This window comes from Coturnix japonica, chromosome 1 (genome assembly GCF_054131305.1).
Source record: "Coturnix japonica strain WE chromosome 1, WE-NBRP24, whole genome shotgun sequence".
Lineage (NCBI taxonomy): Eukaryota > Metazoa > Chordata > Aves > Galliformes > Phasianidae > Coturnix > Coturnix japonica.
Genome location: NC_140663.1, coordinates 5,843,333 through 5,870,728, shown reverse-complemented (window position 1 = coordinate 5,870,728; position 27,396 = coordinate 5,843,333). Strand labels below are relative to the sequence as shown.

The window sequence follows — 27,396 nt, the reverse complement described above, 5'->3', positions numbered from 1 at the left end:
TGGCTTGTGCAGCAAGAAAAACAATAATTAACAAGGAATAATTGCAATCAGTGCACAGGGAGATGGGCTTCTGAGGCTTGAACTATTCTAGTTTAAAAATGCACAATGTATGCATGTATATATTGTACATGTGTTTATATATCTATGAAAGCATCTTAGTTTTCAAGCTCCTATATCAGCACAGCAGTGTTACTAACCACACATCCTTTTTGGTTTATTCTTTTTTTCAGACGTGAAAGACACTTTTGCATAAGATGCTGTTCAGCACGTGGGCCGGGAAGAAACAGCTGCGTTACAACAGGTGTGTGTCATAACTGACGTGGGCAGTTTGGCCTTATCTCTGTGATGGGACTCTTGTATTTTGAAACAGATGAAGATGTATTGGGTTCCTGATTGGCTCTGGATTGCAAAGGTGTATCTGCATATACTGATTAGCTGTGACTAAGAGTTTTACCATAGATCAGGAGTCAAAGGTCTGATTTTTATGGCAGTAAAGAGATGTGTGCTGTCAAAGCTGCTGCTGTTGTCCCTTCATCATGCCTGTATATTGCCCCCTGACTACACACTGTAGTTTTGTCTTATGAGATCTTTCTCTTTTGGGTTCCTAATCTTGTTTGTCCCGCTTGTGTGAACACCTGTGTTCTCTTATAGTCCCACAAAGCAGACATCCATGGGTTCCGTGCTGATTGAAATGTGGGTCTGCTGGCCACAAGAGCCAGAATCTGGAATGCAGTTTAGGCTTCACACCTTGTCACAGTACACCTTTACTTAAAGCACTGGGAGTTTTGCCACTGGTTTTTGAAGGGATTCAGATTTGGGGGGATAGAGGTTAAGTTCAGAATCGCTTACCATCCAAACCTTGGTTTCTGTTTAACACACTGCAGCTTAGTGCGCTGAGCTCTCGTTTCATCAAGGTGCTTGTTGACTTGAGCCTCCTGAAGTAGGTGGAATGCAGAGTTTTGGGGGTACACCCTGTCATCATGAGATGGCCTGGAGCAACAGCAGAGCTACACTCCTGGAGCTGTACTGCAGCAGTAACGCTGTGTCTAGAGGAGCAGGACCTGGCTGGACTGCTCATGCAGAAGGGAATGATGAACCAACTGAGCAGGCGTGAAGGTTTGCATACATTGGGCTGCTTGGCATTCAAGGCCAGGCTGGATGTGGCTCTGGGCAGCCTGGTCTGCTGGTTGCTGACCCTGCACACAGCAGGGGGTTGAACTGGATGATCACTGTGGTCTTTTTCAACCCAGGCCATTCTGTGATAAACGGATTGTCACTCTGATGGTACAGGGTAAGCTAAACAATGCCATGAGGGATCTGAAGAGGAGTGGTGTGGTTCTAAACAATGTGGTGGCAGCAGGGAGCTAACAAAAATGACAACTTTTGGAGCTTTGATCTCAGATATGATTGTTTCCAGTCCCTTTATATTCTCATTAAATACGTCAGTTAACTCACAGCGTTAAGTCAGATGAGAGGGATCTTCCCCGCGTCCTCCCAGCCTCCAGCGGACCCTCCCATTGGAAACCCTGCCAGCTCTTAATTCCTGACATCCTCCTTTCTGAGCATGCACGGCTGCCGGCGCATGTGCAGCCCATGCGAAGTCTGCAGAGCATGATGGGGCTGCGCTCCTCCCCTGCTGCGTATAAAGGCTCGGGCTGCGGGACGGGCGCTCCGGCTGCGGGGCGCAATGGAGCAGCTGGGGAAGCGGTCGGGGCCGGCGGCTCGGCTGGACGCCATCCTGCGGCACCTGAACCCGCGGGCAGCCCCTGCTCTCGTATCCTTAATGCGTCGGGTGGGATGTTGGCACTGTGGGGTGGGAGCTGTGTGCTGGCTGTGCGGGTTGGTGCTCCAGGCTGGGATGCAGCAGGGTTGTTGCGTGCCATGGAGTTGTGCTTGGTCGTATGGGCTCAGCAGCTGGTGTACTTGAGACATGAATATTCATAAGGTTGGAATCTGCATATTATCTGCATATCGGATATATATACACAGCAGTTTGGGGGGAGATAGCACACAGGCTGTAGAATTAAAGGCCACCTCAAACACGCAGGGAAATGGGAGATTCAGAAGGCAGCCACACAGCTGGTGTTATTTGGGTGTTGGACTTAGGTCACATAGCAGTGGTGCTGTTAGAGCTCCTGGGGATTCTCCCGCTGTAACTGACTCCCAGCATATGGACTGTAGATGAAACTGATAACAAAACCTACTTCTTGTACTAGAAGAGCTCATGCCTTTATAGCTCGTGAAGAAGGTTGTGGTGAGCCATGGAGGAAGGTCTTCAATCTCTATAAAGCTCAGGAGTCTCCCAGTTGGACCAGCACATAAAGATCCACTTGATAATATTCCTTTTTGTTGTCCTTTCCCCTGCGTCAAGTTTCAGTACCATTGTGCAAAGCTGTTGTGAGTGTTCATTACCAAGTGATGCTTCATTGTTCTATGGATGAGGTTGTACTGTCTCTACATAAGGGAATGCAGGTTTTCTTCTGTCTGTGCTTTCCCTGTGAGGGTTGGAGGGATCTGCTCTCTGCAGTAACTGGAGGCAGAGCAGGTTTGTGCCACCGCTGTGTGAATGTGAAGTCCCAGGTTCATCTCATTTGAATTCTGGCTCTGAATTTGGCACAGCAGCAATTGGAGGGGAGAGATTGAAAAGCACCTGCAGGGGACAGCACAGGCTTTGGGTAGGTTTGACTGTTCTCTGGAGCATAAGGAGACCAGGCAAGTAAACATCTCCAATGAGCGTCTCCTTAAATATCTTCATGTTTTTGGAGGTAAACCCTTTGAAGTCTCGGGCTCTGTACTGACTTTCCTATATGTGTGGACAAGGCGCATGCTTTCATTGTGAACCATACTGTAGGATTCAGGATGTGTAGCTGTTCTACTCTTTTGTGCTGCAGTTCCTTGATTTTCATTCCAGACATTCGTTCCTACTTCAGCACAAGTTAGTGCTGTTCATCAGCCGGGGAAGTTTCGGTAAGTTATAACCTCATTTATAGAGAGGAAAAGCCAAACTAACAAAGCACAGAACCTGCCAAGGGGAGGATTTATCACTGTTTTCCTTCAGGCATTGGATGGGGGTCTGGTGTTCTCGTTGTACCTGCTGTGCACTAACGTGTTTCCCTTGTGTTTCCCAGCTTTACTCTGGACAACAATATCTTGACTACAGAGCAAAGGCAGTTCTATGAAGACAACGGTTATCTGCTCATTAGGAAGCTTGTTTCTGATGAAGACATTGAGCGTTTCAGGTACAGGATGCTTTACCTAAGGTGCTTGTGGGTCTTATGTACAGCAGTATCCTGGGGAAGCTTTAGGCTACACGAAGTTGGGCTTTAACTGAATGCGTGTGCGTGGTGTTGCTGGATTCAGTGTGTTTGAGGAGGGTCGTTTGGCCAAAAATAGAGAAAATAGACCATCTTCTTATTCCCTGTCCTTTTCAGGAAGGAGTTTGTGAGGATCTGTAAGAAAGAGGTGAGAGTTCCCGGAGCCATGATTATGAAAAATGAGGCCCTGAGATCCCAGTACGGCCAGACTGAAAGCGTCGTTAACAAAGTGCAGGACTTCCAGGAGAACGAGGAGTTGTTCAGATACTGTACTCTGCCACAGGTAACAAAGAACCAACTTAAATTAAAACAGAACGGTTGTGGAAAAGTATATACGAATTAATTGGGGTTTTAATGCCTACCTGAAGAAACTATTTTGGTTGTGCTGAAGCCATATCCATTATCCTTAAAGCCTCTGCATGTCACTCCCATACACATATTAATGAGGGAAGATATTAAACCATCCTCTGTTCATTCTGCATGAACATGGGATGGATGGAGGCCTGGAGGGGAAACTTAAAGCAAAGTTCATCAGCTCCTGTGGTGGGTGACCCACCTGCTGTGCCCTCATCCTCAGCAATTTCATCTCTCATGTTTCTGATATATTTTTCTGATGTCATCTTCCCTGTAGATCCTCAAATACGTCGAGTGCTTCACTGGGCCCAACATAATGGCAATGCACACCATGCTCATCAATAAACTTCCAGATTCTGGTAAGGAGATCTTGGGAAAGATAAGTACAGAAATTAATGTGCGTATGTTGTTTATCTGGCCAGAACCGAGGCACCTTGTGGTATAGGTTGTTTTCTTTAAATCACGACTTACTGTGATAACATTCATTGTATTTCAATTTCAAGTGTTTTTTTGTTGTTGTTGCTCTTGTCTGTTTCATATAAAGACTGTTATTTTCTTGGCTGCACCACTGATTTTCAGGGTGGGCCAGCGAGCTCCTTATTCAGCCAGCTGCACTTGCACAAAGGCTCCTTGTTGGAAACATGACATGCTTTTAAGCTTGACTTTTCAAAGGTGTTGAAAATAAGTGTTTCTGTGGACGTCTGTGAAAGGCAATAAATACAGAGATCATCCTTTGCTCGGAGTTTATATGCTCCTGACCTCACTGTCAGTTGGTGCACACCCAGTGGTTCTATATGAAGGTATTTGAACGTGTGCTAAAGGAAGGATTTTGAAGCCTGGCTTTGGCTGCTGCTGGAAATTCAAATCATTACTGATACAAGAGCGATGAATAGGGAGATGTCCTGGCTTTGTCTGTCCAAGGTGTAAACTCCATGGCAAAATAAATCATCTAATATGTAAAAGGTTTTGGTGTGGAAGAGGATGATACGGATACGGTTCCATTTCCATAGTGGGAAGAGAAGTAGCAATCAAATTTTCAGTAATGTTTTTTGGTCTAGGCTTCAGGGGGAAAATGAATCTTTAGGAAGGTTAGTAGAGTGCTGGGTAGACTTTGTGAGGAGATTTAAAACAAGAAGAGAGAAGACTGAATAAACATCTGTTGGCGCAGCTCAGGGGGGGTTGATTCTGCTTACAACACAGCAGTAGATCAAATGGCTTCTGGATAAGCCTTTCCAGTGCTGCTGTTGAAAGTCTTTGTACTGGGAGAGGTTACGCAATACTGTGTAGGTTAAACGTTCACAGATTGGACAGCAGCCATGAAAGGTAAAAGCGTGGAGAGTGGATGGTGGAGGCCACCAAAGGAGGAGTCTTCTGAAGTGTCACACGGCCAGGCAGCCTCCTGGCACACGCTTTATTCTCATGCCATTGCTGATGTAAGTGCACAGATTTGCTTTTGGTCTTGGACTCTAGGGATGAGAGCACAAGCTAACCCATTTCATTTCCAAATCAGTGGTGGTCTGGAGCATATGTAAAATCAGCAAAGCCTTCATGCTTGCAAGCAGTGCCTTCTTCAGACATGATACGAGTGCAGTGTCTTCATAGGAAGGAAGAGACCATGCCTTATTTGTTAAGCTGAAGATTTTGGCTTTGTGTTGCAGATAAACAGACTTTCCTCCACCCCATGCATCAGGACTTGCACTATTTCCCATTCCGGCCGGCAGACCGCATCGTGTGCTCCTGGACTGCCATGCAGAGGGCTGATGAGAATAACGGGTGCCTCGTTGTCCTGCCAGGGACACACACATTGCCCCTGAAGCCTCACGGATATCCAGAGTGGGAGGTAGAGTTGCATGGAGGCACTGTGTGTGTTGGGACCGTGCTGCAGCTGGGGAAGGTTCACATGGAGAGGTGGTGAGCATGTCAGAGCTGAGGCTTCCAACCATGGCTTTTCTGCCTGTCCAAACACTCACTGTTGCTTTCTGGCAGAGCTGCTTAGTTTACTTCACTCCATATAACTTAGCAGCGGCTCTCCTGAACCTGGGCAGATTTGCTCTTGTACCCAACTTCACCTAAAGCCCTGTCGAGTGAGGTTACTTTGTTTCTTCATCAAGAAATGCCTGGTTAATCATGGAGAAATGTTGGCCTGCTCTCCAGAATACTCTCCAAGCTTTGAACCTGGGTGTTGGAGGAGATCCTTTTCTGGAGCTGAATTGCACCCCTAGTTCAGGGCCAGGACCTAAGGTTTCTGAGTAGTCTGGCACATTGTGGCATGACTGCATGAATACATGCAACCATTTTCCAGTGTCCTTGCCAAGTCTGAGGACTCCCTTCTCCTGTGAATTAATTCCTGCTTGGTGAGCACGTGTGCTTTGCAGTAGAAGAGAAACAGAAAACAAACAGCTGGTTGGAGTGAAATATCTGGCATTATCTTCATCTGAAGAACAGATGCTACCTCACCTGGCCCAGCACAGATGATGGTTTTACAGGGAGCAGGAAGCCAGACTCCAAAGGTGCTCTTCTGTTCTCTCCAGCAGAGAAATTCTTGGTTGTCAGCATAGAGCTTCAGAAAACAGAAGCAGTGTTAACCTGCTGTAACTCAGACTTGTAGTAGGATGACTGGTTGGCAAGCAGGTGGGCTCTTAGTTGAACATACTGAGTGGACTGCCCAGAAGCTCACAGATCAGGAGCCTCCCTGCTTTTCTTTCACTGGAAATCTGCACTTGCTCCATCTTTAACTGAGTTATTTTAACTCGGCTTTTTATTTTACGTTATTTTATTTTTCCTAGGGTAAAACAAACAAACTGTTTCATGGGATACTTGATTACAACGAGAAGAGTCCCAAGGTTCACCTTGTCATGGAGAAGGGAGACACAGTGTTCTTCCATCCCCTGCTCATTCACGGCTCTGGGATAAATAAGACATCAGGTTTCCGAAAGGTAAGAAACCAACTAATGCTCTGTTTATGTATATTTAAACTGATCAAAATGATACTTCACCTCTCCCCCTAGCAAGCTCATGAACATTTGGGTTACAATCATAGAAGCAAAGACTCGTTAAGCACATCAGCTACTGGGAGTCTCATCTGCTGGCTCTCTCCAATGCAGCGGAGCTGTAACTTTGTTTAGTTTCCCACAGAAGCACAGGAGCTTTGTTGTTACTCTGCATTTGGTACTAATTAATGAGTTCTTGGAGTTCCCTGAACAGGGCTGTGGTTCAACACTCTTGGAAACGTCATGATTTTGCTTGCTGCTGACATAGCTCTTTATCCAGTTTTCAGCTGTTGAATTCTCCTAGACTTTGCTTAACCACAAACTGATTACAGAATCTGACATAGAGCTGCTCTGACTCCAGCTTCTCCGATTGCTGGTTTAATTGCTGATAATCTGAGTTCAAGTAGGCAGTGCATTGCTTGTTGTCAAGAACAGTAATGTGACTTGTGCTGTTCAACGCTCAAGTGAAATCTGGGCACTGCACTCAAAGCTTATAAAAACTTAAGATGGAAAGCTCGATGCTGCTTTATCATTTCCAGGGTGTCTGGAAGCATCCTGCCTAATTCTGGTGTGTGGAGGTAGAGGGATGGGAAGAGGGGAGAAAGATGAGCATGTGTGCATGAGTGTTTCTCCAGGGATACGCTTAGAGGAATAGTCTGAAAGGAGGAAGGAATTTGCTGACTTGGTCAGTAAGGATGGTGTGGGGTGTCTGTCATCTGGGACACAGGAGCTTTTTCCTACCATTTTCTTTCTTTGCAATACGTTTGGGAATGAGTGACGGCCCATTTCCTCACACAGAGTATAAGCTGCCACTTTGCCAGCTCAGATGGCCATTATATTGATGTCAAGAACACAACCCAAGCAGACCTGGAGAAGGAAGTGCAAGAAATAGCACACAAGAAATATGACATGCCTGATCTGGACCTCAAGGTAAGACTTCGATATATGTGCTTCCTTACCATCCAGGTTAGTCTCCTTTGCTCAGCTTCTCTCATACGACAGTTCTGTTGTCTGATGTCACAGATGGAGCCTGGCAGAATAAAGGGTGCAGAACTCTGAAAGTGGCTGCAGGTTTTGGGTTGTTTTTGACCTTTGTGCTGCTAAGACTTCTTGTTGTCTGGCTGTCTGCTGGAGGAGTGATCCTGCTCTCCAGGTGTATCCTTCATGTCCCTCGAGCTCCTCTTGCAGCCCTGCTTATCAAAACGGGTTTTGAGAATGTACCTTGATCCCTTGCTCTGCAGGCAGGATTATCACAGAATCAGAATGGCTCAGGTTGGAAGGGACCTTAGAGATCATCTTGAGTTTGTGCAGACTGTCAGCACTTCTTGAGGTGACTGCAGCTGGAGTTGTGTAAGTGAGGAGGAGCCATGCGCTCTGCAGCCCCGAGGCTGCTCACATTTGCTGCTTACACCAGAAAGCTTTAGGTTTTCTGACCAGACAGCCCAGCAGGGAGGATGAATGACACAAAGCAAGGAGGCTTATGAAGAACTTTACCCTTCCCTGCATCCCTCAGCTCCATGTTTGTCCTGAGGAGTGTGTCTGAACCAGAGCTCTTTGCAGTTGTGTTTGGACCGTGTGATAAAGCAGGAAGATGCATTTATCTCTTGCCCTGAGTTTGCAGTAATGAGGTGCAGTCAATTCTGTGCTTGGCCACAGTTCTCATGGGTTCAGCTCCTACTGGCAGGTGCGTTTTCTGTTTAAAAACAAGGAGCCACATCTCACTGGTTGTTGGTTGTTGTTAAATATAATCCTGTATCAGTTGTTTGGAGTTGAGACTACAGCAGGAATGCAGGCGATGATATACATCTGCCTCAGAAAGATAAACAAATGGGCGTAATGCGTTCTTGCTAAATAACTGAAACCATTGCATAAAATAGAAAGCAAATCTAAAGTCTTCCAAGGTTCAGCCACTGGAAGGAAAATAAACTTTGTTGCAGGAATTTCTTAACCCACAGCAGCTCACAAATACGTACACATCCAGTAACAAGGCAGCAAAGCCTACATGGGATAGGCAGCATGTTCCTTTTAAATCCGTGCAATATCTGGGCTGTTGTGGAGGAGGGCTTTTCTTCACACTGTTGGCTTGTTGTTTATTTTCCCAGCGTGTGCCAACGTAGGGCTGGGTGTCAGCCTCTGTTTGGCAAGCCTGGACTTAATTATTGTTTGTACAGTTCCAGCTGATTGACTTTTGGCACCTGCAGTTAGTGAAGTTCCCAGTCCAAATGGATACACATGGAGGCTCATTCCAGCTCATGAGTTGGGAATACGTGTGTGCCCATTTGACTTAGATGAGTCTGTGTTTTCTTGTAGCTTTATGCTTTTCTTTAAAGCGTTCTCCCAAATAGTGCCCAGATATCACATTTTGCCTTCCCAAGACTAATAATGAGAACTCAGCAATCCTTGGGAAAGCAAGAAGAGAACTTGCCCAAGGCTTATCTCTGTGAAGTAAACAGCAGGCTTCCCCTCTCCTTTGCAGTCTTCAGCTGTGTCTGCTCAGAACTTGGTTCCTGTCTAAGGGATTGTATTTGTATGTAGGATTTCCAGCTGGTTTCTGTTGCACAAGGAATAGTGCGTGCTCGTGTGCAGCAGTGTGCAAGATGTTGGACTGTGAGCTTTTACAGTCGCCCAGAAGTGTACAAAGGAGGCACTGTGCTGTTCAAGCAGGTTAGGACACCTTCAGCAAGGATCATTCCCATTGTGTTACTCATGTTTTCCCTTCTGTCACCTGTTGGAATCGAGTCTGGGTATCTTCCAGCCTGTGTCAGAGCTGCAAATGATCCCCTTCCTGCAGGTAGAAGCTGTGCCTCAGCCCTAATTTTGGCTGTATTTCGGTTCTTGATCTTTAGGATTTGAAAGGATGCTCAGTGTCTTGGTATGATTTGTCTCCTTTTTGTCTTGAAGGATGTTTGGACCTTCAGAGCACGAGTTGTGCAAGGGGAAAGAATTAATCTGTAGAACAACCTGCGAAGACCAGGATGGAAAAATGTGCCTTTATGAGCTGCTGTGATGGGAAAGCACTGACCCTACATCAGCAGTTGGAATTCTGTGCGCTTTGTTGACCTCTGTGTTGGTAACTTAGCCCAATGCTGCACTGCTAAATGGTTTTATGCTAATACAAAGTAATTGCACTGAGGTTGAAACAGCTGATGTACGTCAAGGAAAATCTAACCTAGAAAAACAGATTTGCTGTGGTTCTTTCAGACAATCAAAGAATAATGGTCTTTAAAGACCACCTTGATCTTTTTGATGTCTTCACTCTCGTTTTTAAGGTTTCTCCTGTGACAGACCTTTGAGCTGATGCTATGTAAGATTTTTATGCAAGTGTGATTTTTAAACTGCCCAACGTCCTGTTCTATGCAAAGGAAGCGCAGGGAGAGTCAGTTTCGTGTGAGCCTTCAGTACAGGATAAGCTCACGTGGGAAGTCATACTGATACCAGCAGAAAGAACCCGCAGGGAACTGGGTAAAGGGAAAGCAGCAGCTTGGATAGAAAAATGGGTGGAGCAGAATATTACTGCTTGCACAGTTCCTCAGACATGGCTTGGTGTGGTGTGGTAGCTAACCAGGCAGCACTGGCACAAGCTAAACGTGTGTCTGATAGAGCTGGAAACCACTGAGCCTGCAGAGCATCCTCCTGTTGGCCTCACACAGCTGCTGTCGGGCTGTGTAAAACAAGGGAGTCCTGCTGAGACGGGCAGTTTGGTAAGCGTGCCTTTGGTATTGCCTGCTCAGAAGGTGGTTAGAATCCCCTCAGCATGTACCGGGTGGCAGGGTGGATTGATGTGCACTGAAATGATCTCTCGCCTTTCATAGTATTTTTCCTCAACTTCTGAAGGATTCTTCTGCTTTCAGAATCTGTTTTTGGAAACAATGATTAAACGCGAGTAAAATGACACCGGGAGGCTGTGTTGTGTTCTTGCCATTCAGAAATCCTGTTGATGCACATGGAGTTGTATACCCCAGTAAAAAAACGCAGTCCTCAGTCCTTTTCTGCTCTGCCCTTCCCACATGATAAAGGCACCAACAAGGCACCAAACCCTGCTGCTGCATCCCAGTCCTGCAGGGGCACCTGCTTTGAAGAGGCTTTCCATGTTGAAAATAAGAGCTGATCTATAGCCTGGTGAAAGACAATGAATGCAGAGGAAGGCTGTTTTTTAAAGTTCAGATATGTTGTTCCAGACTAAGAGTTCAGACATCAGATTGAATCTGTGCCCTCCCTGACAGCTGGTGTATGCTCAGCGCTTCCAGAGGATGGCACTTGAACAGGAGCCAGAGGAAAGGTTTTTGAAGCCTGGATTTGGTGCCTACTGCTGCAGATCAGAGTTGTACGTTCGTACAAGAGAAATGGGGGGGAAAAAAAGGAAGCTTAATTAACCATATTACGGGCTTTCAAAGCTGATTCAGCTCTTCAGAAGCTTTCACAGTTTAACGAAGCTGAGACCTGAGCTGTTTCCTTTGCCGAGGTGCCCAGACTCCATGCAGGCACATTGTGCAGCGAGTGCAGTTTGGTGGTGCAACTCCACAGAGCAGCTGCAGACCCAAGAGCCAAGTTTGGGCTCTGATTGTGCCACAGAACAAGATTTAAACCCATTTGGTGTCGTAACTGTGTCAGCAAAGAGTGTGCTTAGAGCTTCACCTGCAGCTTTGGGCCAGCTCCTGAAGCCATATTGTCATGTTCTCCTTGGGAATTCTCTGTAATAGCTCGGGTGTGTGAGGAGCTTTCAGCACAGCTCCCTGTTGGATGATGAGCAACTGACCAGAGTTTAAATGCAAGCAATACCTTTCTCCTAAGCAAGGATGGTTCCTGATGGAAAGTTGACCTGACCCAGCACTGGAGATACCCTCAGCCCCTCGTGCTCTTCTCCCTTCCCTCCAACAGGAGGCGTGTATTCTTCATCACTTATGCGTGCTCTTTGAGGAAAGCAGTGGGTGACCGTTGTTGTGTCTTTTCTACATGGATAAGCTGCTATTGTTCTCATTTTGCTGAATCATTTCATGTCTGCCTTGGTTTTGTGACTCCAGCCATCAAACCTTCCCATGGGCTGCTTGATTATCCTGCGACCCAGGGCTCACTTCATCATGGAGCACAGAGATAGATACAATGTTTTTCCTTCACCTGTGTATTCACAGCTCCAAGAAGGTAACCTGACCAAGTGTGGGCAAGGGTTTGTGAACTGACAGGGCAGAGATTTCCTCCTGCCTGCTTCTGTTGGCCTGGAGCCACCTCTGGCATAAGTAGCTCTAAAAATTGACTGAGGCCCAATGAATTGGTAAAGTGAAGCCCCCACCACTCCCTCATTTACTGTTGGTTTAAGCAAAGCAATCGGTTTTAGTACCCGCACCCTGCTTTTGCATGCAGGGATCAATGGATATCATTGCTTTCAGTCCTTCCCTCGGAAGGAGGTATCTACCTTACCTCTGACAGTTTCATTTCTGCAGAACTTCCTTTCCAGTGGCTGGATAGGAAAGCTGGCAAAAGCCCTGAAGCTTTCAGCTTCCTGCCTGAAGGCTGATGGAGAATTTCCTTGCTTTTGTGGACTCCAAATGAGTAACACCTGTCTGAATGGAAAAGAAAACATAACTGAAAACACAACTACCTGGGTGCTGCTTATGGACCATGAACCAATTTCTTTTGGTGATTCAGCAAAGAACTCTGAAGGAAAAGGAAGATCCTCTTCCATAGAGAAATGAACCCATACAAACCCAGGGTGCACTCTATTGCACAGAGTTTATTCTGAGTCATGGAGACATTAACAAGCAGCGTCACAGTTCCATGTTTGCAATCACTGATCACAGTGACAGCCCCCTGCCCCACAACAAACAGTACAAAAACGAGACTGAAATGAATGTAATGTGCTGAGCAAACCTGCCCAGCAAAAGCACCACCTGGAGATGGAGGGCTGCAGAGTATGGAGGTCAGCTGGTGTATAGATGCTTAAAATAGTCACTTACTTGCAGCCCTTGTGCAAGCAAACAAAAGAGGTATTGATGGGACCACTGGGATGGGAGATTGTGGCTGTTTCACCAGCACATAGAGCTGGTGATTTCAGGTACCTAAAAACACCTACTGAGCACAGGTCAGAGCCAATAGCCCTCCTGCTGAGCCATCTGCTCTTGCTTCATCTCAGACAGCTCCTGGCCTCCTGGAAGCTGTGCCAGCATCAGAAGTCTGCATGGTAATAACAGGGAAGGATTTTAAGAGATAGAAATAAGGGTAAAAGCTATGAAATGTAGTCACTCTGCTCTTTAAAAGTGCTCACAAAGCAATGCCAGATTCATTAAAACACCTTTCCAAAGTGGGAGTTGTTACTAAGGAAGAGCAGACACGAATGTGTATTTCGCATGCAGCCTTATTCAGTCACTCTTAAGATCAAAGCTGGGTATCCATGCAGTGGTTTGGTGAAGACTTTGTGGATGTCCTTCTCACAAGGAATTCATTTCTCTGCTCATTCATCCCTAAAGCCAGAATCCTCCTGGCGTTCCAGTAAATAAATGTGTGGGTTAGACACAGAATTCAGGTCACTTCAGGCTATTGAGGAATTTTGGTTGTTCTTCCCCTCTCGGTAAAAGTGTTTCTCCACCGATCTTCGGCCCTTTTTTCTCCTAGAAATAGGAATCATGGAGGAAAGTTAGAACTGGGAGCCATCTTGACATGTTTTATGATAGAGTTGGGTCTAATTTATCCAATTCTTCAGTCAGACACTGAAGAAATATTCACATTCTGACTGCTTATGGATACGGAGAAAAAAAATTCTCCGTGGCTACTTAAAGCAAAGCTTCAAGAACAGAAGGCAAAAGGAGAAACTCCACTAAAGCAGAGCCTGTAGGTGACTGAGAAGATGCAGAGCTGCTTGGCTTTGCTGGTAGCTTATAAGGGATGGAAGCACCAGAAGCAGGCAGAGCATCAGGATGCTCAGCAGCTGCTGGTTGACACTTACCTTCAGCATCCCGTCTCGCTCCCACTTGAAGAGGCCACAGGTACTGAAAGATGAAGGTGGCAGATGAAGACAGCTGTGTGCTACACAGTGTGAGGGGGTCCTAAACGACCCCACACTTCTACCACACCACTTAACAGGTGGGACTAACACTACAGTTTTGGGATGTTATTATGTGACTCCCAAGCCCAAAGTGCTCTTTTACAAGGTTTATTTCTTACCTGCAGGGCTTTTTTGGGAGCCTGTCAAGGGCAATAGCTCGGTTGCCACAAGGACATTTGAAAAACCTCTTGATGCCATCGTGCCAGTGGTAGTCGTGATTATCCTGCACACAGGTTTCCAGAGGCTTGAAGTAGGTGTAATTACACTGTCAGGAAGGAGAAAGAGAGCTGTGAGTACTTCACCAGCATGTAAGGCCCAGGCTGAGGGTCCTGGTACAAAGTGCTTCAGGGAATTAATGGCAGAATACCAACATCCAAAGAACCCACGGTAATAAACAAATGGAGATGCTGAGCATAACACTACAGCCTGCCATGACAGCATCTTCATATCTCAAAGTCACTCAGCACACAAGCTGCTCTCAGCAAGGAATTAAGCAGTCTCCATTTGATACCTGCACTGAACTATGGCCAGGTGAGTGACTAATGGGGGTCTGCAGGATGACCCGCTATCACTCTGCAGTCCGTGTCCTAATTTCCTGCTGTCACCCCGACCACCTCACTCACCGTTTTACATGTCACCACTCGACACTTCACTTCCTTAATGCTCCTCATCTTCTCTTCCATTTCTTCTTTTTTCACCAGCGGCTGAAAGTATTGTTCTTGTAGCTCAGCTTCAGCCTGCAGGGGCACAGGAAAAGGGGAATTCATACTAACACATCCTGCACAAGAGCCATATCTACTGGAGGTGCAGTATTCCTAGGAACATGCTCAGGGATCCCTGACGCTGCTCATCATGCTGCCTTAGTGCCTACGATACATTTGGGTGCCTACTTCTTGCTCAAGTCACCATCAGGAGTATTAAGAGCACCCTCATTCTAAGCTATTAGTCATGGCTGGGTTGAGGCCGTACCTCTTTCAGGACACTCGTGTGCTTGGATTTGGCATTGAGGATCTTCTGGAACTCTTCTGACTCCAGATAGGCCAATTGCTCACGTCTTTTCTTCTGGGCAGGCTCCTGTTCATCCACACCTAAGAAAAACAAATGATTTCAGCCTTAAGTTCAGGAAAAGGTTGTGATTTCATTCTTTCGTTTCTATAAAACCAATGTTACTTACCATTCTCTGCTTCTGCTTTCTGTGACTGAGCAACATTTTTCTCAACTCTTTCAGCGATTTCTAGGACACCATCAAGATCGGCTCTTTTCCTCTTGATGCTGTTTGGATCGGTTTTAGCAAGAATGTGGCCTTTTGCTCGTAGTCGGTGTATCGCAGCCAGCTAGAAAACAGGAAGAAGCAGTGAGTGTGTTTGTGATCAGCCTGGTTCCTGTATTCCTTCTTTCAGGAGTAGCAGAAGTCTGTTAAGTGGAGGAAACAAGATCCACTGGTCTGAGCACAGAAGTGGACAGAGAGAGGCCTGATAAAACCCCTATCACTGTTGTACATCTAATTCAACACATCACACAGCTCCTAGTCACTTCCCAATCTATAACATGACCCTTGCAGGGGTGTTATCAGGATATCTCTGCAGATATGCTTTAACTGCTCCACAAATCAGCAGGTCCTGCAGAAGAAATCAGTAGGAAATCACATATAACTGCTCCTTTCCATACTTGCAAAATGTTACACTCCTTCCTAATAGACTTTCTGTGAGAGAGAATTTCTTTCATAAACACATGAACAGATCTGTGCCATGAGAAGAGGAACGAATTAGCCTATGTATGAGGATCACAGAGTCACAGCATGGTTTGGGTTGGAAGGAGCCTTTAAGACCTCTGCATCCCACAATTCCAACTTCCCTTAACTTCCCCTTCTTCATAGTCAAAACATATTCAAAGAGCTGTTACCTTTTTGGCTTCTGCCAAGCTGTCCAGCTTTGGTGTTGGAGGTGGAGACCCATCATCAAAGAAAAGGATGTCTTCTCCTTCTGAGAAGCCTGTGCCCAGCCTGGGCCTTGGAGGAACGGACATTTTTGCAGCTTTGGGGAATTCTGCCCCGGGTTTTGGGGACAGGAGTGAAGGCTGCTTGGAGGTGGATGGGAGAGCAGGGCTGCCAGCTTTACTTGTGTTCTGGAGAAACCTTTTAAGACAAAATAATCCACTGAAATAAGGGTATGAGGGACAGAAAGGTTTGAGAAACACACAGGAACAGAGGTGATTTTTTTCCCCTCACTGGCCTTTTGTTGCTAGAAAACCATTTAGTGATTCAGGCATTCAGGAGAGCAAAACAAAACTGGTGAAGGATTCACTGGGTCACTGAAATGAAGAAGTCACTAGAAAAGGTGAACAGCCAATTGCTTTCCAAAACAAAAGCAGAGAGGCTTCAAATGAAGCTGACAGAAAAGGGCCGAACGCGCTTCAAAAGAAATGGGCTTTTTGTGGAGCAGGTAGTTAAAAGCAGCAGGGTTCTTTGTCACACCAGTCACATAAATACTTGAGTTTACTTAAGTCACGGCAGAGCTTGGACAGGTTTGTAGGGGAAAAAAGATCTCTTCAGGGATATTAATAGGCACCACCTTTAGCTTGGGAAGTCCCCTGTAACATTGTTACAGACTGGGGGAAGTATCGAAATGATTGTACCTCAGGCTCTGTTTTGTATCCTTGAACAGAAGCAAAGCTTAAACCTCAGACTTTGAAGGCTACTAGGCTACATCAGCCTCTTCCTGCATGCAGAAGACCCTTGTAGGCCAGCAGTGAACAGAACCTGGAGTCCTGACCCCAGTTTCCTACTCTTCCCACCATGCCATCCAGTTGCTAGGCAGCACACTGGAGTATTTGATTCCACACTGAATAAATAGTTTGTATACAAAAAAAACCAAGTTTCCTCCACAGCTGCACTGGGCCACAATAACGGACCTCCTTCTGTGGAAGTCAGTCTGTATTTACCGTCTCTGAATCTCTTCAGATCGCTTTTTCCTGGCCTCCAGCAATTTCTGTTTCTGTTGCTTGAGCAATGCTGATGCAGAGATAGACTGGAAACCCGCCTCTTGCTTCTTTCCAGCATCTGTAAAAACAAAACAGTGTAAAACACCACCACCGTTTGCTAAGAAAGAGCTGTGCTCCCAGGCACAAGGACATACCTGCTTTGGTCCAGTGCTTGCAGAGGTTTCGTGCTCCAAATGTTGGCTGTGCCAGCAGTTCTTTGAATTCCTCAGAACACGACATAGGTCTCTTTCCTGCACCTGGGGAGGAAGAGTCACACATCCAACATAATTGGAGTCAGGAAGGGAAGCACACCTGGCTTTAAAGACGTAAAGTAGTCTAGGTTGGAAATAACACTTATAGGGGGCACCTGATCAAGCACTACCCTGCAAAGCAGGGCTAACTTCTACATTATGTTTGGTTGTCCAAGCACTGCACACTGCTGGTATATCTACCCCTTCAGCAACTCCATCAGTCTCTCAGTCCTCCACTGGCCTAGTTTCCTGTAGTGTTCTATCACTCCCATTTATGGCAGATTTTGCCTGAAAGGCCCTCATCCATCACATCTCTTCCATGAAGACTTAAGAGGAGCTAAAGGCCAGAGACAGCACACATAGATGACACAAGCTGTCTGAAGTGGTGGCAACTGAAAGAACTAAAATGTGGATAAGACATCTAAGCAACATCTGGAGTGCGTGCTTTGAATAACCTATCATCTGCTCTCCATTGAGTGTAAAGAAGGTGCAATATTAAGTGCTTTTCAGAAAAGAAATGGAGGCAGAGAAGATCAATGTGTTTCCAAAGGCTATGGAAGGAACATGCTTTGAAGATGACAAAAGGAAAGCTCGAGAAACAGGCTGGATACTCATCAGGCCCCCTGCACTGCAGACCTGTCTCTGATTTATACTTAGTATTCCTTGGAAGTTCCCAAGACTGACAGAAGTCATCTATTTTAATCAATTAAAATAAATTCTCTGCTTCAAAGTTTTTAGAACTTCCAATTCTCATTAATCCTCCAAAGATCTTCTGTCATTGTCCAAAGGCAGAACAGGAAACTTAATGCAGGGGCACCGCTGCAGAAAGGTGAGCAGAGCTACACAGTTGCTTAGTTACGTTTGCCTTGCAGCTGTGATCTCAGGAAGAAAGGAGTTTAGATCAACTGAGAAAGCCTGCAAAGGTCTGTAGCAATCATTGCCTAATTCACTCAGTGGGTAACAGGGTCCTGGGACACAGCTACACATCAAGCTGAGAATATCTGGAGGGTGAAGAGACTACGTGGGAAGTTTGGTACCAATTTTCTGTCTGGTTTCCTGGACAATTGCATCAGCTCCTCTCACGACCATATTGGAGAGAGTGGTCTGAACCTTCCTTTTTGGCACTGCAGCAGCTGCCCTACAAAGGGGAAACAAAACCAGAACATCAATTTTTCTAAGTTCAGAGCAAGGACAGAGGCTTGAATGCCATCCCAGCACTAAAACTCCAGATGCTCTTTAGTCCAAATTGGTGCTTCTCTCCTGGCATTTTTCTCTCTTTGGGAACATTAATCTTAAGTCCAAATTCCAGCACAATGCTTGGGATTCTTTTTCTCACTGGCTTGGGATACACATTCCTTACGTTTAATATTCTTTCAATGCATATGTCATTGCTAAGCCTCACTCACAGCCAGCTCCAGGGTTGGAGAGGAGGCTGGAATTGCTTCATTACTGAGAGGTCACAGCAGTTCTCAGATGGCAGCAGGCAGGGAATCAAAGTGGTTTGATACAGCACGTGATCCAGCTGTGACTTGAATCTTTCCACAGCTGTCTTCAGGGGGATTTGGATGAAGGGTCTGACCCCTCTGCTCTACCACGAGATGCATACTGACCTTAGCCACTGAATAATACATGAGGTATTGTGTATCACTGGCTTTTCGTTAACACGCAGTGTTACTGCATCATTTCAGTCAAGAAAGGGAGTAGAAGGAGGAAATATAGAATACACCGAGTCTGGGATTAAAAGGTAATGAGCCATGACAAAGTGCAGTAAGGGAATGGCACTGAGAAGTGCTCATCTTGGAGTCTCCAATGCTTGGGACCTCACGATAAAGGTCGTTTAACCTCCTGAAACACAATACCCCACTGGCTTCACAATGCAGTAATAACATGGAGGTAAAAACACATCTTTTCACATTGACTGATGAAATCTGCCTATCAAACAGCATCTCTGTTATCCCATGAGGCCAGAAGGATTACACCACACATGGGACATCCGTTCCTGTTTGATGGATGCAGTTAAGTCATGGGGAATTCTAACTAAATAGATGCCCTTATAGAGAGAGCTTCACACTTGTATATGGAAGCTGGGAACTGTACTTTAGCTCAAGAGAAATATGTGGTTTATCTTACATTGAAGCTGCATACGCTGTTGAAGAGACTCCTCCGTAGTGAAATCCATCCTGGCACAACCTCTCCTTCAAACTGGGATTTTTCCGACTAAACTTTTTGGGAATGCGGCCACCAGAGAAGGTAGACTGCAGATCTGCCCGCCTTGAGCTGAGCTTCTTGTACTGGGATTGGATGTGATACTGACAGTACTCACAGTCGTTCTGAAAAGAGAAAGAAAGTCTGTTGTAGGATGCTGGTAGATAGAATTTACTTTGTTCCCCTCATGGAACCCGCACATAACCTTCTGCCCTGTTGCCATTTCAAATGCTTTTAGTTCCTTCTGAATTCTTCATCCCTTTTCCTTTTCCTCTCCTCACTCTGTGTGCTTCCCCACCAATAGTAACCTTTCTGACTTATCACTGGGTTCCTTGCAGGTCTCTTAATGATACCACAGCCATGAAGTGACACAGTCTTTGAGTCCTTTAAACTAGTACAAGCCTGTACAGTCTCCATAAGAAGAATCCCACCACCTTTTACCCTCTTCTCTCCCTAGTGGTTGTGCAGGCACAAATATTCTGTTGGTTTATGGGCATTATGGCCAAGAGTCTGGTTAAGATGGCCTCCAAAACCCATTGCCAAGTAAAACATCCTGTCACTTCACCTTGGCTGAGATCCTTGATGCAGTGCTTGCACTGGCACAAAGGAAAATGGGAGGAGGTGGTGAGATGAGTCCAGACCATGGCTTGTCACTGTAGCACTAGCTTTGCATTTAGGGAACTGCAGTGCTGCTGCTACAGGCCTGTCATACAAACAGCTCCTCCGGGTTACATTCCTCAGCACTTCCACACATTGAGATACAGAAGCAGCACAAAAGCAGCAGCTACATTTTTACCAACACCTTACAGGATACTCTGAGCTACTGAGGTACCAACCAGGTTCACAATCTGTGTGCAGGGATCGCCATTCTTCTTCCTGGCTTTGCAGGTGCCCAGGTCCAGAGCTTCACCCATGAGCAGGACCTTCTGTGGGTGATCAATAGACAAACACACCTAGAGAGAAATCAGAACGTGCCGTGAGGAGGACTGGATGTGCTTCTCTCTAGATGCTCTAATAAAGGACGTTCATGTTCAACTGCTCGGCTCTCAAGTCATCACAGCTACTATATTTCAATGAATGCATCCTCAGAAGGTGAAGAGATGGAATTCTTTGTCTTTCCATATGCCAAAGTACAACCAAAGCTCACTGCTGTGATACAACAGGAGCATCACCTTTGCACTGCAAATAGTGGGACTTGTATTTGTAGGCAAGAAATAATCTTGAAGTCAGTTTTAATGTATTCTACATGTGTACATTCCAGCTAAGAAGAGCCATTCAGTACTGCCTTACATTACCTCTGGATGCCTTCCTGCTCACCAGCAGGACTTCCACTGCTTAGCCATGTTAATTTAAGCAATTATACAGTTTAATCGACAATTAATGAGATTCTTAATTTTTCCATTTGGAGAATTTCAAATGCAAAATACTCCATTGAAATTACCCTCCACAGAAGCCAGTAAAAGCGGTTTCCATTCCAGCGCAATTAAAAAGATATTAAAAAAGCATTTAACTTATTAACAAAATGAAGCTACCTTAAATGTTTTGATACATGGAGAAAATTAATTTGTCACGTTCCGCGTTAATAAGTAATTGATTAAACAAATTAAGCATTGTGTATCAACTTACTAATACATAACACGTCGTTTGTTTTATAAACCAAACACTGCGTCTTCTTAATCATCATTTTGGAACAAGGAGAGAAATGAGCACCCCCTTCATTTTTCAGCTTGTTGAGAGAGAAACTGGGGCTGAAAGCAGCTCAATAATAAAGCGCCATCAAAATACAGTTCTCCTGTATCTGCAGAGCTGAGTGACCTACCAAGAGCAGGTTAAATGCTACAGTAAACTCTGGTCTTAAGGATCTTAAAAGGACTCCTTGAAGTCCAGAAGGCTGGCAGCAAATACACACCATGTAAATACCTGTGTAAGACTGAACTGCATTAGGCAGACTGCTGTAATTCCAATCTGCTCTCACCTCATCTGAGCCTTCCTTAGGTTTCATAGGATTGGCATTGAGCAGCCCAATGACCGTGCCTTGCTCTGTCTTCCAGAGTTCTTTGTGGACATCACCAAACAAGAAGAGCGAGACGCACTGATTGAGATCACGCAGGTCGTTCAGCCGCCAGATGCTGAAGGTTCTGCCCTGGAATAAACATTCACTTTGCTTTCAGCTCGGCAAGAGGACACACCAATTGCACCCCCCTCTTGTAGTTGTGTTTTAAGAGTTGTTATTATTTGTAACCTCAGTCCAGCCATGCCACACAGCCAGTACTAGGATTCTTAGAGACCAAAGCAGCACAAAATCTTCCTGATATGGGAGCTGGGCAGCAATCCTGCCTGCTGAATAGAGCTCCTGACCCCACTCAACCAAACCCAAGGCATATTCAGTACTGCTTTATCAGTGGAGTTCTATAGGACACGTGCTCCATATAGGACAGAATGATCTCCAGGGGAATTATGGAAGCACAGTCTGTTGGCACATTTAAAGCAAGAGAGCAGCACATGAGCTAAGATCATAGAATCATAGAATCACCAAGGTTGGAAAAGACCTAAAAGACCATCCAGTCCAACCGTTCACCTATTACCAATAGCTCCCACTAAACCATGTCCCCAGATCTCTAACACAGCAGCTTTTCATTTACTACAAGGAGGTGGCTGATGAAATTGAATGAGTTTCTCAGGATAGAAAACCAGCATTTAGGATCCAGAGGGAATACAGCAAAGTGACTTACGTTATTTGTGCTCTGAGGAGTGACCTTCTTTACTATGACTCCAAATGTTACCCAGTCTGTTTCCTCTAGATTTTCAGTAGCAAGTTTGTGCTTCAGTTGGGACAGTCGGATCAGCTTCCTGCCAGCCATTTTTCTGTCCATCTCAGCTGATGAAACCCGGGGTTTTCTGCATCAAATATAGCATGTAGAAGAGAACACATTTATATACATAAATGAGCAGACAGCCAAAAGCACTCAGCATTTTCCTGCGTAGAACGTATTTCACTGCAAAATGCCTTTGTGCCTTATTTCATCCTGAGCTCACTTGAAACAAAACCCCTCTGTTCCAAATGCTGTACAAACATCGGAGAGCTACAAATCAAACACGTTGTTCTTTGTCCAAATAGCTGCACTGCAACTTAGCCCTGAGCCTTCAGTAACGCTTCTCACTTCAGGAAGGACTGAATATCACAACTCCCTGGATATATGCTAGAAATCCAGCATGGTTTCTGGTGAGGAGGGCACAGTGAGTGTTCAGAGACCTCTCGTGGCCATGGGGAGTATGGGAATTCTGAATGCTCCCGAGGCTTCCGCCTGTGAAACCAAATCTGCTCAGTTGGGGCCCAATAAGACCTTGTTTGTGCCCATTGTTGAGGATACGTCAGGGAAGGCAGCGATAATAAAATGACAGATTTATTTAATTACAGATTTTAATAAGCAAGCAGGCAATGCTGTGGCTTTGTGTTACCCCCAGTCCTCTGCTCACAACCTGCGCAATTAACACATCACAGTGCATTCAGTCCCACCACCTGAGCACAGCCTCCCCATGCAGGGGTCAGTGCTGGGCTGCTGACCTTAATCTCAGTCCTGAGAAGGTTTCCACAGACACGGGTTGCTGTGTTGTACTGGAGCATGTTGACACGTGAGGAGTCTTCTCTCTGGGCACCTTATTGGGTGTGTTCCCCGGGGCAGATGTGAGGGGCTGAAATGCCAGACTGAGGACTTGTCGTGGTGGAGGAGTCTTGGTCTCTTTAGCAGGAAATAAAATAAAATAATATCTTGATAAAGAAAACCTGTAACTCAACATAACATTCACTTACACTTGACCGGACACAGGGGTCCAGCACAAGCGAGGAATAAAATGTCTATAACTGTCTTAATATTGTACTGATCTCAGAGTCAGCTCAGAACTGGTTAATATAAATACTGCCCTGGATGCGTCCATGCTGCTGCTGTGAACTACATAGGCTCTCAGCAAAAGCCCTGTGTGTTTCAGTGAAGGCTCACTAAGAACCATACCTGCTGGGGAGGCTTTTGATTTCTGGTTTCCTTTCTTGGCTGCTGGTAAAGGATTGTCCAGCTGGGCTGAGAAACACGGTGACTCCTGCAGCTTCTGAGCTTTCCTTTCCTTTAAGGGTGGACAGAGAGATTTACCTAGCCAGGAAAACAAAAGCACTTATGAGATCTCAGGATCCAGTCTCACATACTAAACATTACTCCAAACTAAGTAATTGTTCAAATAAATCCAAGTCAGGGTCCTACGTGGAAACTCTTAATTGCCAGCATGTGAAATGCAACGTCTGGGAAAGCCCCAATGATTCTTACTCCTTCTGACCTTAAACTCTTGATGTCACTGAAGCCAGAAAGCTGTAGAAAGTAGGAACATGTCTTTGCTTTTCAGTTTCCCTGTTTCATTATTACTACACTCAATGTGCATTAGCAACGAACACAGCTGTATTTTCTGGGTGTAGCAACATCTGATTGCACCAACATCTGCCACTAAGAAAGAACCTTTTCCAGCAGAACACTGGAGCACCGCAGTCATAGAAGTTGCCCCATTTCAATCAATCCATGATGCCAATAACAAAACCACAGCTCATTTAGTCTGCACTGCAAGAAACAACCTGTGCAAGAACCTGTACAGGAATATAACAGACCATCATTCCTCTTTGCTACTCGGTTCCCACTTCAGATTATCAGCTGCCTATAATTTACACATTGGGAAGCTAACAAATCAGAAACTCATTTAATTAGTCTTGTTACCAGAGGCTTTCTGCCCAGGGTCTGAACTGGACTGCTGCCCAATGGCCGTCTTCTGCAGCTGCTCCTGCAACATCTTCATCTGCTCTTGTAGTTTTCTCAGCTCAGCTAAGAAAGAAAGAAGAAAAAGGACAATAATGAGGACAGCAGTAAAAGCCACAGTAAACAGGTATTAACGAAATCCTGGGGAGCCTGGCAGTATTACTACATCACAGATTAGGAACAAAAAGACTAGAGCTACAGGATAGATTTAGCTCTGATTCTACATGGCTCACAGGGAAGGGACAGCTTTCCATGCAGCCTAGAGCTGACTTATATCAATATTTAACTTTTTTGTGCTATATTCCTTAACATGTTGCATGTATCTTTTCTAGTGAACACGAGACCATTTAAAAGATGCTCAAACAGAAACCTTGTAATTCTTCATTGGTTTTCTCTTCCCCCTGATTGGGAACTGAAGCTGTGACAGTGTTTTCTGCCTCCTCTTCTTCCAGCAGGTCATCCACATCTCCAAACAGCTCAGCCAGGTTCTCCTTCTCCTCATCAATTATGCTGTTGTCAGCATCCACCTCCTCAGTGTATGATGCATCATCTTCTGCATCAAAGAGCTCATCATACTCATCTGGTTCTCCCTTCTCAGTCTTCGAGGTATCTTCCTCCTCAGGAGAATTCCCTTCTTCAGCTCCCTCATTTTCCTCCAGGAGGGAGACCAGCAGATCCAGATCTTCATCACCTGAAGCAGAAATTAAACTCGGTGTTACTTCTATCCTTTTAGAGGAAAGCTGCTACAGAATCAAACATTCAAGTCACTGTCTTGAATACGCTTTTTGCTCAAGAAAGTGAACAGAGCAGCAGAGAAACATGAAGCAAAAGGTCAAAAAGCTTGAAGAGAACAGATGTAGGTTGGATTTTTTCCTTGTCTTTTACAGTGAGGATGGTGTGGCACTGGAACAAGCTGCCCAGAGATGTATTAGATGCCCCATACCTGAAGACTTTCAAGACAAGGATGGATCAGGCCCTGGGCAACCTGATCAAGCTGTGCATATCCCTGTTCATTGCAGGGGAGTTAGATTAAATGACCTTTAAAGGTCCCTTCCAACTGAAAAGATTTGATGATTCTAAGAACAGGGAGAGGAACAGGACAGACAGAGTGGAGATACATACATAGAGCAACATGAGAAAGGTATTCAGCCTTTGGCCCTGAGGAAGACTCAAATGCAGCCTCACAAGAGGATGAGGGTGATGAAGGCAACAGACACAGCCAAAGGGAGCACAATATGATTTCCTTTGTTAAGAGGCTAATGGAGCTCTCTGCTCTTGGTCAGAAAGCTTCCCTACTGAAAGTACAGCAGTGCTTTAATCCCTTACCATCCATGATCTCACCACGATTCCTTCCACAGCCCCCCGAGGCGAAACAGACTCTGTCACAGAACAAATGGATACCGTTGGAATGGAGATCACCTACAAACGGAGGCCAGCACCCTCAGTAGATCACCACACTCTCCATCCACAGCTGCCCACGAGAACACTCAACTTTAAGCCACACACCTATTCCCACACGTGCAGCCTGCCTTGATCAGAGCCAAATGCAGCACAAAGGCACAACATGGAGAATAAATCCTCACCACAGGCCGATCCCAGCCCCCCATCCTGGGATCCCTCCTTCCTTCTTCCACCAAAGGATTCCCTCTTCATTCAGCCCGATCTCCACATTCAAGGGATCCTCTCCATTCGTACCCGTGATCCCATTAACCTCCTTCCCTCTCAACCCCGATCTCCCTCAGGCTCACACAATCACAGAATGACCCGGGTTGGAAGGGACCTAAAGGATCATGTAGTTCCAACCCCCCTGCCTGGCAGGGCCACCAAACATACACCTTTACTCGGCCGCTCTCCCCTCACAGCCCCGCTCCCCTCACACACGGCCCCGCTCTCCCCTCACACACGGCCCCCATCTCCCCTCGCACACGGCCCCCATCTCCCCTCACACACGGCCCCGCTCTCCTCACAGTCGCACTCACCGCCTCTCCGCCTTCCAAGCACCCGCCAAAACTCCAACCCCGCTCCGCCCTCCTCGCTCATGCGCGCCGTCACGTCGCTCGCTGCGTCGGCGCCATCTTTAGTGCTGGAGGCGCGGGCGCCATCTTGGCTGCGGGTTGTTTCTCCACAGTGATGCTGTGGAGACTGAGAGCCCTGATGATAGGCGAGCGTTCTGTTTTAGTCTCTTTCAATTATGAATTTACCCTTGTAATGTGAATTATACTCATAAATCACCTCAAATTGCTCCCAGGAGGGTGAGCTCACGTCATGAATTTGCAGTATTAGATTTTATCTTTCTATGAAGACCTACCTCAGCTCACACCCATGTCTTCCTGTTGGTATTCCTGTGCTCAGATCCTTCTCTGACTGAAGCCTCTTAAAATGATTAAGTTTGGCTTGACAGATGTATAAGTAATTCTTCCTTTGGCCTTTCACATCGATTTTCTATGTTTCCATTAAGGTTAATGCTACTCAGATGAAATCAGCTCTATTGTCATTCTATTAGTTTGATTTTGGCCTAGTAGCATTTCCATCAGTTTTTTGATCATTGCGGAATCTATAACTATTGCAAAGCTCCCGTAATAAAACTGGATGCAGGGGGGAAAAAAAGCCCATAAATCCTGCTGTCGTGAGGAACTAATTAAAAGTCAATAAGAGATTGCATCTTCTGGGAGTGCTTGTAATTGATGAAGAAGGGTGCAACCAAGCCAACAAATATCTCCTCACAATAGATTTCAGGCAGCTCTTGCATTAGCTGAAATTATGGATGAAGCTGTGTGGGAGCGTGAGCTATAGCTAACAGAAAGCAGGCATTCAGCTTACAGCAGATAATTAGAACAATAGTGACAACTGCAACAATAAAGACAAATCTTTGCTTTAATTATTAGGGCAATAAAGAGATGGTTTTTTCTTGCTACTGGTAGCTGAGAGTTCACTGACAGCATAGCATGAGAAATGCTTGCCTTCACACACTAAAATAGAGTGAAGGAATATTTTCTTTGCCCCAAGGAACACCTACAGACGTGTTGTTTTTTTGTGTGTGTATTTTAAGAATATTAATCTGCTTGGAGTGAAATATAAATCTCACAGTATTTAGAGCTTTATTTGGAATGAATCAGCTCTGGACTATTTTCATTGTCAGGTCTGAAGCAAAATACCCAGTCGGTGAAATTTTTTATTTCTAATTCCACTATTGATCTGTTCAGCGTTTTCTTCTCCTCCATCATCCGCAGGACAATTTAGAGAAGTGCTTATTTATTGAAGCAGGTTGACAGGGGAATTTGTCATGTAGCAGTACAGAATATCTGCTGTAACAGTGCACATTCAGTTGTGGTATCCAGCATCCCTAAGGCTTTCTCCTATAGAGTCGTTCCATTCTTCTTAGCTCAAGATCGCAAGATGACATAAGCTATATATATTACTTTTACTGCACATGCATCTCCATGTGTCATCCTTTTAACTTTGGTCTGAACTTCA

The 27,396-nt window shown here is 45.5% G+C and overlaps 2 protein-coding genes across 10 annotated transcripts; one reads left to right on the top strand and one right to left on the bottom strand.

The window, feature by feature from the left end:
* Window positions 1-1,673: 1,673 nt before the first annotated feature.
* Window positions 1,674-10,552, top strand: PHYH (phytanoyl-CoA 2-hydroxylase). Its single transcript, XM_015872351.2, has 9 exons — window positions 1,674-1,774; window positions 2,912-2,967; window positions 3,129-3,239; window positions 3,432-3,597; window positions 3,946-4,027; window positions 5,327-5,508; window positions 6,455-6,604; window positions 7,457-7,588; window positions 9,560-10,552. The coding sequence occupies exons 1-9, from the start codon at window positions 1,688-1,690 to the stop codon at window positions 9,611-9,613; spliced, it is 1,020 nt and encodes a 339-aa protein (XP_015727837.2). The 5' UTR covers window positions 1,674-1,687; the 3' UTR covers window positions 9,614-10,552.
* A 1,814-nt stretch (window positions 10,553-12,366) lies between these two features.
* On the bottom strand, window positions 12,367-25,947 carry MCM10 (minichromosome maintenance 10 replication initiation factor). Of its 9 annotated transcripts, none has more exons than XM_085512250.1 (20): window positions 25,869-25,947; window positions 25,249-25,301; window positions 24,293-24,613; window positions 23,884-23,988; window positions 23,140-23,274; window positions 22,695-22,869; window positions 21,862-22,027; window positions 21,105-21,272; window positions 19,966-20,082; window positions 19,055-19,254; window positions 17,962-18,062; window positions 16,829-16,930; window positions 16,635-16,752; window positions 15,597-15,828; window positions 14,869-15,028; window positions 14,664-14,782; window positions 14,318-14,431; window positions 13,814-13,959; window positions 13,596-13,638; window positions 12,367-13,260 (listed from the first exon to the last, which is right to left on the bottom strand). In XM_085512250.1, the coding sequence occupies exons 2-20, from the start codon at window positions 25,253-25,255 to the stop codon at window positions 13,177-13,179; spliced, it is 2,613 nt and encodes an 870-aa protein (XP_085368376.1). In that variant the 5' UTR covers window positions 25,256-25,301; window positions 25,869-25,947; the 3' UTR covers window positions 12,367-13,176. The 9 variants fall into 9 exon arrangements, with proteins under 9 accessions (XP_085368376.1, XP_085368360.1, XP_085368323.1 ...); XM_085512234.1 differs by having other exon boundaries at window positions 25,890-25,947; XM_085512197.1 differs by having other exon boundaries at window positions 25,249-25,341; window positions 25,902-25,947.
* Between the last annotated feature and the right edge of the window lie 1,449 nt (window positions 25,948-27,396).